This window comes from Gymnoscopelus microlampas (assembly GCF_963454915.1).
Source record: "Gymnoscopelus microlampas genome assembly, chromosome: 16".
NCBI classification, from domain to species: domain Eukaryota; kingdom Metazoa; phylum Chordata; class Actinopteri; order Myctophiformes; family Myctophidae; genus Gymnoscopelus; species Gymnoscopelus microlampas.
This window is the reverse complement of record NC_139953.1, coordinates 26,787,725-26,800,614: the sequence shown is the minus strand read 5'-3', so window position 1 is coordinate 26,800,614 and position 12,890 is coordinate 26,787,725. Positions and strand designations below refer to the sequence as shown.

Below are 12,890 nucleotides of genomic sequence, written 5' to 3'. Positions count from 1 at the left end.
ACACACACACACACACACACACACACACACACACACACACACACACACACACACACATACCGCACACACACACACACACACACACATACACACACACACACACACACACACACACACACACACAGTGTCCTTTGGATCCTGCTGTTGAGTTGTGTTTGCTGGCACAAGTCAGAGTTGTGATGGAAAGCATGATCAGTTACAGTCATATTGGGTAGATAAGATTAGGTGGTTTAGATACACACACGCACAGACACACACATACAGACACCCCCCCGCCCACACACACACAGACACGTACACACACGTTGACTGTTCAACATGCTGTTCTATAGCATTGAAGCGCATGTACACGCACACGCCCACACACACACACACACACACACACACACACACACAATCCTGCAGTAGAAGTGGCATGATGAGTGGCAAACACGTTTTTGGAAGCCTAAACGGTGACTGTGTCATGTTTATGATGAATCGTAGCCAGGTTTGTGTCTGTAACCACTGTTTTGCTTCCTGGGCTGCGCTCCACGAAACAACAAACAGTAATCTCATACTGGGAACAACAGTTATTATACATCAGGAGGCAAGAAATGGATTATAGGCGAAAGGTAGTGAGAGGTGAGCTGTACATATTATGTAAGTATGTGTGTTTGAAGAGAATTACCATGCTTCCGGACCGATGCGGCAGGAGCGAGCTTTATGACTTGGGAAGTTGGAGAGGATGGTGATGAGGAGCAGTGGTTCTCAAAGTGCAGTCCGGGGGACCCGCAGGGGTCATTAAGGGGGATTCCAGGGGGTCCCCAGCAAAATGAGGTAATATAGCGTCAAATACAAATACATTGGCTATCTGAAAATAGCAGATCTACAGGCTCACTCTTGGAGATCTGCTATTTAAAAATGTTTTATTTTATTTTTTTTATATTGTGTGTGTGTGTGGGGGGGGGTCCTTCCTTGGCACAAAATACTTTCAGATGGGGGGGTCCGTGGCCAAACACAATGTGGGGGTCCCTGACATGAAAAGTTTGAGAAGCGTTGATGAAGAGGATGGAGAACAATGCTGTTGATGACTTACTGTTGTCAGTGTTGCAGCAGTAGCTGTCTGGATCTGGGTCAATGTGGTAGTACAGGTCCATCGCCTAGGAGACCACACACACATACCAACACTGCTCACTACAAAGCCCAACATTAAGGTCACGTCCATACAATGACATTTCAAAAAGGTACACCGTGAAGATAAAAATTAGTGTTTTAAATGGATCCCTATGGGTCAGTTTGGTTACATTTGTACAAGTTAAACTTTCCTTGGTATATAGGCTTGTCTTTAAAGGGATAGTACACCCCCCCCAAAATCTTTTTTTTCCTATCGATTAGTCACCCCATGGAGACTTGAATTCATGGATATTTCTTTGTTTTTGTCGCATTCCTAAGCCAATAATTTGATGACCAGCGGACCGGTAGGCAGAGGTTCCGGTAGGAGACTTAAAGGAGACTCTTTGTGTCTCCTACCGGAACTGCTGCCGGTCATCAAATTATTATCTTAGGAATGCGACAAAAGCAAACAGATATCCATCCAAGTCTCCATGGAGTGATCACTGATTTCCAATTTCAAAATCACCTCGACAACTGAATTGGTTTAGTTTGATTCACTTTAAACCTACTAAAACACACAAGTATATAATACAATGCAAGTTACAATGTACAGTATATATACAAAATAATAAAAAAAAACAATCCAAGCATGTGTAAATGACATAGCCTTCCTCTTCATATTCCTGATCTGACCATGGATCCAGTGTTCCATTGCCATCCCATAAATGTCAAAAAGACCCAAGAATTATGAGGTCATTTCCACAGTTATATACTGTGTGTGTGTGTGTGTGTGTGTGTGTGTGTGTGTGTGTGTGTGTGTGTGTGTGTGTGTGTGTGTGTGTGTGTGTGTGTGTGTGTGTGTGTGTGTGTGTGTGTGTGTGTGTGTGTGTGTGTGTGTGTGTGTGTGTGTGTGTGTGTGTGTGTGTGAGACTGTGACCAAAGCTCAAGGAAGAGTCAGGGGAATTGGATGTTTATAGCTCCCTCATGACACACTGACCTTTGTGAAGTACACACACACACACACACACACACACACACACACACACACACACACACACACACACACACACACACACACACACACACACACACACACACACACACACACACACACACACAAAGCTCTGTGGGATCGTTTTCCTGCAAAGGTAAAGAATTTCTATTCAGCTCCTTCACATCAATGTTAACCAATTCCACTGAACATGACTCCCTAATATTTTCCTATAGCACTGCTTCTCAAACATTTTCCTGTCAAGGACCCCCAAATTAATATGTAGTTGTCCGCGGACCCCCGTCAGAAAATATTTTGTGCCAGGCACCATATAATGCAGAGTTTTGTTGCAAAGGTTATTTGAAAATAGCAGATCTACAAGCTGACGACAAGCTTGTAATCGGATATTTGCAAATAGCCAATGTATATAGGGGTTAAAGTGGGGGGTCCCCGTGCCCAGTGGTGGAAAGTAACTAAGTACATTTACTTAAAGGGATATTTCACTTTAAAAAAAACTTTGGGTCATTTTATCGTCTACTCAGGCTTTTGAGAGACCCCCAGACCGTTTTTAAGTTGCTTGATTCAGTATTTAGATATTTGATATTCATTTTATCAGACACGCCCCCTTCCTATACAAACCCATTATAACTTCAAACTCCATTTTTAACATGTTAAATTAATCAAAAACACCCGTCATTGGTTCTGTTGACTCACCCTGCCCTCCTAATACGCGAGGGGGCCATGTTTTTTCGATTCGTTTTTTCATTTATTTTTAATATTTGTTTTCGAAAATGAAAAAAATTCAATACGATAAAAAAATAAAATAAAATAAATGAAAACAGTACTTGAGTAAATGTACTTAGTTACTTTACACCACTGGTGTGTACGCGTGCGTGTGTGCTTGCGTTAGTCAAGTACAGCCAAGAAGATAAGCAAGGAAAGTAAACAACTTTGAGTTGAGTTGACACTCACTCCTCTGTGTTTTATTCAGAGCTTTATGCTAAGTGGGGACTGAACTAGATGTCAACTATAGATAGAAGTGACTGTGAGGTGATGGGAGCGTAAGGCTTTGCACCACACACACAAAAATCAGGTTTTTGTCAGGTGGAAACCTTTTACGTCAAAAACCATTACCTTTCAGGAATTTGAAAAAAAGAACCAGTGTTCCATTGGAGGATCCAATGTAGTTATCATTTAGTCCCAAGCTCTTGTTAATCATTTTCATTGGTTAAATATTTATAAAACCAAAGAAAGACTTAACTACTTTCAACCTGGTGTCCCTATTTTTGGGCATGTCATTAGGAGAACACTTTCTAGAGATTCGAAAATCTACAAGCTGAAAAACTTGTGTGCTTGTAGATCAGCTATTTGGCTACTTTTGCGCTGCACAGTCATGTGTCAAAGTATAAAATAGGGTATTTAGCGGAGCAGCTAAGTGCTACGATCTTTCAATTTATGATAAAAGCGTGAAAATTGGCATGAGCAGTCTCCACGGGTTACTTGACAAGAAAATTGTCCGAGGCAGTTGTAATTTCAAGATGGCGGCCATTTTTCAAGATGGCCGACACCTTAGTGGGCAGTTAAGTGATATGATGGTTTATTTGGTGATACAAGCATGAAAATTGGCATGAGCAGTCTCTGTGGGTCACTTGACAATAGACCACCCACAGCTACTTGAATTTCCAAGATGGCGGCCATTTTTCAAGATGGCCAACACTTTAGTGGAGCAATTAAGTTATATAATGGTTTATTTGGTGATACAAGCATGAAAATTGGCATGAGCAGTCTCTGTGGGTCACTTGACAATAGGCCACCCACAGCTACTTGAAATTTCAAGATGGCGGCCATTTGTCAAGATGGCCAACACTTTAGTGGAGCAATTAAGTTATATAATGGTTTATTTGTTGATACAGGCATTACAATTGGCTTGAGCAGTTTCTAAGGGTTGCTTGACAAGAAAACACTCACATCCACTTGAAATTTCTATTTTCAAGATGGCCGCCCCCTGGATCCTCAAAAGATACATTTTCTCATAGAAATGTATGTTTTTTTTTCATTAAGGACAATTATACGATTATTGTTATTATGCTAAAGAACAACTTTTAACACATCACAATACAGTTTTGTTGATCATAGATAGATTAGATAAGAGTGAATATCCGCACTACCAGGGCACACTGGTGATATATCACTGCTGTTAAACTCAGAGTGGGGTTCAATGTCAGCTAATTGAAAGTTAGTACCCCAAATGCTGTCTAATTTACCCCAAAACAATTAGATAGCCGCACCTGAATTGACAGGTTGTGCCAGCGCGGGAGAGCCGAGCCAAGGTTAATGGGGTTTTAGTTAACCGGATGGTGTACAGATCGCACAGGATTTAAATGGCATTGGATGAACGATCGGACTAGGTGTAGGGTTAAGGCACCAACTTAGTTGTATCCCATACATCAAAGTGCTTGGTAAAAGGTGGTAAAAGGATAAACCCTCGGCCTATGCTGCAGACATGGCAGAAGCCATCATAACAGTTGAGAAAACTAACTGGGACAGATGTTTCATTTGTCAGCAGGTCACCAAGGAAAAACTCATTCAGCCGAGTTTATTCAACAGAGAGCACGATCGTACTGGTTATGATACCATTGCAAGAAATGTTCCATTATTTCATAAGATCAATGCTCTACCTATCTTACTTAGTCTAACCCGACTAGATGAAGGTGATGGCATAGAAAGCACATTGACAAGAAACAGAGCAAAATATAATTTAAGCTGTAAACTTAGGTTCAACATCACAGAGCTGGAAAGGGCCCAAAAGAGAGCATCTACATCTTGATCTCTTTGCCAGAAAGCAAAGACATTATGACTTGATCCCACCAACTCAAGCAGCACTCAAAGAGCATGCCAAACGTGCTTCTTATGAGGCTGGATACGTGTGGGGACAGGCATTGAAGCGACATCCACAAATGCCGAGCCATCTGACTGGGGATGGGTGGAACAGGACGAGAAGTGGAAAGTCTTCTGGACTCCACTTCCACCTATTGCGGAGAGTTGTTGGGAGTTGACCAAATGTGGGTGCACCAAGGCATGTACTGGAAGGTGTACAGTAAGTGCTTCAGATATGGACTCAGTTGCACATGCCTATATAGTTGCCCCTGCTAGAACCTATTTGCATGTTTATTTTGCCAGAGTTATTCCCCGTTGTCCTCTGTGTTTTCAAGTGTAAGCCTATGGCTCGGCTTCCCCTCGCCACATCAGTGCATCATGTTTTACTTTGTCACCAGTCTATTAGTGTGTAATTTTCAGTTGTTACTTTGTAACATTGCTTCCACTGCCTTCCACTGCCGTACGTAACGGTGAAGCATATTTTCAGTTTAGTTCCTTAGTATAGTTTGTCATGGTTCCGTGGCTACTGCCATTCAGTATTAGCCATTGCTCAATTATAATTTTGGAGCACTGTCCGTTCAGCACCACAACTGTGCTAATCAGCACCACAACTGTGCTCATTTATTAGTCATATTTTTTGTTTCCCCATTTCTTAGTATTTATTTGACACATGTAATGGCTGTTAGTTAAAAAATAAAAAAAGAAATCCGCCCTTGTGACTGTTACCTTGTCGTGGTAAGGGAGCTTGTGTACCTCAGTGAACCCTGAGAGCTATGCCAGTGGGAGGCAACTCCTGACAGGTTTTACCAAACTGGACTGGTCGTGGGCGAGTAGTCAGACAAAACACAGTCAAACAACCTCTCTTGACAGAGCTTTTTGAGGAACCCAATACATTTCTATGAGAAAAGGTATCATTTAAAGATCCACATGGCGGGCGGCAGTCATCTTGAAATTTCAAGCGGTGGTTGTGGGGTTTCTTGTCAAATGACCTTTTGAGACGGCTCATGGCAATTTTCATGCTTGTATCTTAAGCTTAACTGCTCCACTAAGGTGGTGGCCATCTTGAAAAATGGCCGCCATCTTGAAATTTCAAGTAGCTGTCGGTGGCTTATTGTCAAGTGACCCACAGAGACTGCTCATGCCAATGTTCATGCTTGTATCACCAAATGAACCATTATATAACTTAAATGCTCCACTAAAGTGTTGGCCATCTTGAAAAATGGCCGCCATGTTGAAATGTGAAGTAGCTGTGGGTGGCCTATTGTCAAGTGACCCACAGAGACTATTCATGCCAATTTTCATGCTTGTATCACCAAATAAACCATCATATCACTTAACTGCTCACTAAGGTATCGGCCATCTTGAAAAATGGCCGCCATCTTGAAATTACAACTGCCTCGGACAATTTTCTTGTCAAGTGACCCATGGAGACTGCTCATGCCAATTTTCACGCTTTTATCATCAACTGAAAGATTCTGCCAATAAAAAGCATTTAGCCGCTCCACTAATTCCTTTTGGGAGATACAAGGTTTCTTTCTGACAGTGACGACAGTGATTCAGCATTGTGCTGTATAACCCACAACATATATCATTGCTGTTGCAGAAACCTCTTGTCTCCAAATTCTAGCCTTTTCAGTTTTTTTTCTGAATGAATGCCCTACTTGATCATACTACAGCGTCACACATAAGCATCAAAAGTGGCAGATCCACAAGCTCGAAACGCGGCGCAAAGTGACGCGTTTTGAACTTTTAGATCTGCTAATTATTTTCAAGGAGCAGTTTTCACCCGAGGTTTCCACTCAACAGAGAAGATATTCAAAATTGCACCATAGCATAGCAGAACAACATTTAACTCCGTAATGTTAAAATATCTCTAAATCAGCATTTCTTAAAAACCTCTGCCTGCAGCCAAATAATATTTTCGCCATAATGATGAGACTGTCTCAAGGTATCAAGGTGCCTAGGTGTCTTTACTGTTACATCATCATAACAGTCAAATCCTTTTGTTCTGGTTCCTCTGGGTCCTTGAGATGACAGGGATTTTACCCTCTTTGAGATGAAACACGTACGCTATTCCCTCTGCTGCCCCATCGCTGTCATTTGTACATCACTTGGCCAGTGGTTCTCAAACTTTTTCGTGCCAAGGACCCCCAAAATGATATGTATTTGGCTGCGGACCCCCCCCCCCCCCCCCCCCCCATCTCAAAAATATTTTGTGCCAGGAAATCAAAAATAGGCAGTGTATAAAACATGGATAAAGGGGTTTAAATGATTGTGACGCTTTATTAACTAACTTTGCTGGGGACCCCCTGGTACCCCCCAAGGACCCCTGGGGGTCCCCGGACCTTACCTTGAGAACCAATGCACTAGACAACAAGGGAGGTAGGCACACTAACAGCGAGGCCTGGAGGAAAGTTCAAAAACACAAGCTCACAGTGAGCCTGCAGATCAGCAATTTTCACTAGTTTTTGCACGACACTGTTGTTTGATGAAGTATAAGTATTTTTTGTCTAAGTATAAGTTAAATTGTTAATTATTTTGTTGATATATATATATTTTAAAAATACATTAAAAACTCGATTTATCAATGAATCAAAAAAGTGATCGATGGAATCACAGCTAAGAAAATAATCGATAGTCGCAGCCTGTGTGTGTGTGAGTGTGTGTGTGAGCGAGCGAGCCGGCGAACGAGAGGGAGAGCTATGTGGTTTGGTGTGTGTGTTAAGGGGGAGGGGAGCTTCATTGTAGAGGAATGTGACCTTTGACTCATCATATTTTATAGTTGTTAATACTCTCCATATGTGGCAGACATGAGAGTCCCCTCAGGGTTCCGACATATGGATGTGAACACACACACACAAACACACACATACACACACACACACACACACACACACACACACACACACACACACACACACACACACACACACACACACACACACACACACACACACACACACACACACACACAAGCAACAGGCATTGTTGTTTTCTGAGATACATCACAGTAATGCTGCTGTGCTGGTATTACTGTTACTGTAATGAAACCAACAATTCTGCTGTAGGGTATTTGTCACAGTCACTCACTGTGTTAGTGAAACCTTCCTCACCCTTTGACTTTGCCTCCAGGGTGCTTTATATTCTCCTGACTGCAGTGCGTGTGTGGCGTGGATAGGGCTGTCACGATTACACATTTAAGTTAGTGATTAATTGTCGCACAAATAATTGCGATTAATGATTTAATTGTGTTTTTGGCATTGAACATTGGAACATAGTAATATATATATATTTTTTTTGTTTGTTTTTTTGCTTCATGATCACAACTTGCACAGCGCAAATATGACAAATAACTTAAATACACAAAGAAATGACTGACACATTTAATCATTTTATATTTAGAAAATGGAATTGCGGAAATAGTTCATGTATAAGCTTAGAACACGTCACGAAGTGTAAGCTTGTAGATCTGCTATTTCTGCTATTTTGGTAAATGTTTGAAAATGTATGAACATTTTTCAACATGGAAACGATTATGACGTTTATGCAAAATAATTGTGAATATCTCAAATAATTGCGATTAGGCGATTATGTAATAATTGTGACAGGCCTAGATGCGTGCGTGCGTGCGTCTCTCTCTCTCTCTCTCTCTCTCTCTCTCTCTGTCTCGGTTTGTTTGTTTGACTGAGTATAGGATCTGCTGAAGTTGTATCCATAATATGATGGTGGAACTAGGCCTTTATTTATAATTCATGGCTTATTTTTGTAAGGCAGGATAGAAGGTTTGGGCTGGATAGCGATGGGAATTATTGTTGTGTGGAGTTAAGGTCAAGGAAAGGTAGAAGATGTTATGACTGTGAATCATAAGGTACTTAGGCTTAGCTCATTTCCCCACTCAACACAACAGTGGTACCCAGGTTGATTCTTAGTCAGGGTGGTGGTCCCCCTGTATTAGACTACTGTAACTGTAATTTAATGTGTTATCCTTGCTATCTGCTAACACAATGGGTTTTCAAAGTGGGGTCCAGGGACCCTCAGGGTTCCTTGAAGGGGTTCCCGAAAAGGTCCGTGTCACTTTTATATGTGTCCATGCTGATTTACATATATATGATTGTTTATGCTATTGTGTTTTGTACCGTCTCAAAGGGACCACAATGGAAAATAAGCTTTCGAGCTTTCTTGTGTTTATCCTTTTGACTGTATGCACGTGTTTTCACTTACGTATATTTCCCATAGGACCACAATGGAAACAAGTCCCCCGAACTTTTTTGTGTTATCCTATTAGCCGAGGTGTCTTACTGCATTGGTTCTCAAAGTGGGGTCCGGGGAGCCCAGGGGTCCTTGGGGGGGCTCCAGGGGGTCCCCAGCAAAATGTGTTAATATAGCATCACAATAATCTTAACAACTTTAACCTTTTATACTTTGGCTATTCAAAAATAGCAGATATACAAGCTCATAGCGCAGCAACGAGTGGCATGCTATGAGCTTGTAGATCCGCTATTCTTGAAAAATTGTCAAAATGTGTCCCAAAAAAGTAAAGTATGCTAACGTTATACCTGTGTGCGTTGGCGTGGTTGCCAGTTGTCCTCCGTGCCATAGCTGATGTAGGGCCCACTGCAGACACAGCACTCCATCATGACAGGGTTAACCAGGAGGGGAGTGGCACGGACCCCCCATGGGGACTGACACCCGCCCAGTTGGGCCTCCGACTCGGCATCCTTCTGCTGGTTTCCCTCCTCGCCATGGTGACAGGCCAACATCTTCCACTTCCTGACCTGTGGGTCCGACCACGTTATGGTGTTATGTTTTTTTTTTAGACTGCATTTGGACATGTACTGTAATTTCTTTTGATTTAGAAGCAGTGTAGTATAATAGGGAATAGGGGTTGTATTCATTATATGATTTAAATTGCATTGAAACCGAGTTAATGTCTTTATATGCTTATCATGGAGGCCAATGTCACTAACACTACCATTACATAAGAAAAACAAACCCAGATATAACCCATTATGTACAGTAAGAACCCCCCTCCCGCACGTGTGCGCGCGCGCACACACACACACACACACACACACACACACACACACACACACACACACACACACACACACACACACACACACACACACACACACACACACACACACACACACACACACACACATCTAACTAGAGCCTGCCCACGTTATCACTTAATAACATCAGATATTATTTGAGGGTCATATTTCCATTTAACTGAGGCGTGTCAGTGACTCAGCGGTATTCATACAGTACAGAGTCCTCTCTGGACTTAGCAGTAATCCTCTCCATTGAGTGACCTCTTGCATTTATTAGACTCTCCAGAGTGTAAGAAATGGACGGTATGGCCAGGTCCATTTCTGCACTCAGGAGTAAAATTGTCACCAAGGATTATATGTTGTGGAGGTAAGGGGATCACATGCTCTGCTGAAGAGGCTTTATACAAACCCCCTCCTCTCTGTGGAACTGCTCAACAGCAATATCTGCTAACTTGTAAATAAAGAAAGTATGCCATATGCTGGGCAATTAACCGAAAATATATTGAAACTGAAACATAGAACCAATAACCGACTTAATCTTGCTCATGTAGGTTTATCGATTTATCGAGAAGCATTTTTAAAAATATATATTTGTTTACTTCTTATCTCTACGGGAACAAAATCTGAATAACCACTGAACCCTGTATCATACTAGAGAGAGAGAGAGAGAGAGAGAGACTCTCCACTTGAGCACAGCTACAGTACAACGTCCAGATGGAAGGTACAGATCAAGGCTGAGATACTTCATAAGGAAACCAAATAGTGCAGATGGATGTGTTAGTGACCTGGAATGGTACTTATGTAAGGCAATGGGGTCCTTGGCATACAGACACAGCAAGCTGAGTGACTGCACACATTTGAAATGAGCATCTTATCAAGGACTGTATCTGCTAATGCTACTTTGCTGGCTCTTCTGACATTCCCACTACTTGGCAAATTGAAGGAAATGGGTGCGTGTTTGTGCGTGCGTGCGTTTGTGCATGCACAGGTATCAGAGTTTGAGTTCTTTAGTTATAAATACCATAATTTCATCGAAAAACCAAAACCAAAATGTTACATGGGCACCTTGCCCATGTTTCCTCACCATTACACAAGGGTTGATAACAGAACGTTGTACAACCCATCTCCCTATCCATCAGCCTCACAGAGGCAGAATAAAACAGAGGCCATTACAGACCATTTAACCAAAGTTCAGTCAGATAACTCACTAATGGATTGAACCAATATTATAGAATGAGAATACAAGTGTGGAAGTAATTTTTTTTCTTCTTGCCGTTCAGGCTCTGCTACATTTTTCTCCCTGCTCAGCACAATTAGACAACCGTCATTAACCATTAAGAGCAGGGATATAGATATACAATAACAACCCTCCATGGGGAACAGAACCAATAGCAGAGCCCACTGCTGGTGCTGGGGTGGCGGTGGGAGCAAACAGCCGCATAACAACAAACCAGGAACACATACAGCGGAAGGAACGCAGATTTAGGTTAACTTAAATAACCCGCCCAATTGGTCAGCTGTCATGTCAGTGTGTGACGTATGGGGTATATCTTGCATAACACTGTATACACACATGCACATAGTAATATGCATGTGTGTAACCTCTCGAGTATATACTGCCTGAACTAACCTTGCAAGCTACATATCATATATGACAGCAAGCAACATTGCATTAAGAAAATACTGCAGAAGCCATAAGCGCAGACCATATCAGTAGCAGGTCTGTATCTATATTAATTCTATCACACTGACAGGATTTGGAAGGTTCCTTTAAACATTTTATCCATTACTGATACATCTGCTTACAAGTGTAATCAGTAATGTAACCCACAGGAGCGTTCTTAATTATGGCTTCATTTGATTACTTACATTTTCTTTTGGAATATTTTGTTCCTGGTTCCACTATATCTTTAAGTTCACTATTCTTCTCACTATTCTTTCTAACACCATATAAATGTATTTGCTTATATCCTATAGTTACTCTTTCGTGTGTGGTATCATGCATTATTCATTGTAGCTTCCACATTTGACCTTCTTCCAAGAAAGGTGGCATGCATTCCTTCCATGGGAAGGAAAATATCTGCCCCGGAACACAAACACACACACACACACACACACACACACACACACACACACACACACACACACACACACACACACACACACACACACACACACACAGACTTTGTCTTCCCCCCGCCCCCGGCAGTTCCACCTCCTCGGCCCCTCTCGATTGCCCCTTGCCCTGCTTCTTTACAGACCAGCATTAAAGACATCGGGGGCCCAGTCATTAACAAACTTACATAAGGCATATATGCTATAAAATCTCTGCCCTATAGCCTGCTAACCCCCGTCACACATAAATAACAGGATATTATTATTGTCCATGGTAATTTAGTTTTCAAGGTCAGGGAATACACATCAGACACACAACACAAGCAACTCAGTATTATGTCAGAACACCAAGCAGATAACACAACTAAAGATAATTGAATGTTTGTGTATTTATTACATAAATGCTCACACAGATTCACATACACACATACTGTACACACAAGCCAGCTGTATGTTATTATCAGGCTGGCAGTATATCAACAGATGTTACATAAGTTATCTATTGGTGTTAACCCATTAAGAGCTGAGGCCGATTCTACAAATGTCTTTGTCGTTTTCTGAAAAACGTATGTTGCTATGTCAGTGGTGCTCAAACTTTTTCATGTCAAGGACCCTCAATATTATATGTATTTGGCCGCGGAACCCATCTCAAAATATTTTATTGATTCACGATTATTCAAAAATAGCAGATGTACAAGCTCATAGCGCGGCACAAAGTGACGCACCATGAGCTTGTATATCTGCTATTTTTGAATAGC

At 41.7% G+C, this 12,890-nt stretch overlaps 1 protein-coding gene across 1 annotated transcript in view; it reads right to left on the bottom strand.

Annotated features, from left to right (window-relative positions):
* The window catches only part of LOC311062925 (uncharacterized protein), a gene marked incomplete at both ends in the record, with an annotated part of 40,596 nt that overhangs the window by 1,961 nt on the left and 25,745 nt on the right, over nt 1-12,890 (bottom strand). Inside the window, 2 exons of the mRNA XM_084082144.1 lie at nt 1,076-1,139; nt 9,517-9,735. Of these exons, the coding sequence (XP_083938270.1) occupies nt 1,076-1,139; nt 9,517-9,735 (283 nt within the window). The remainder of the gene's footprint in view (nt 1-1,075; nt 1,140-9,516; nt 9,736-12,890) is intronic.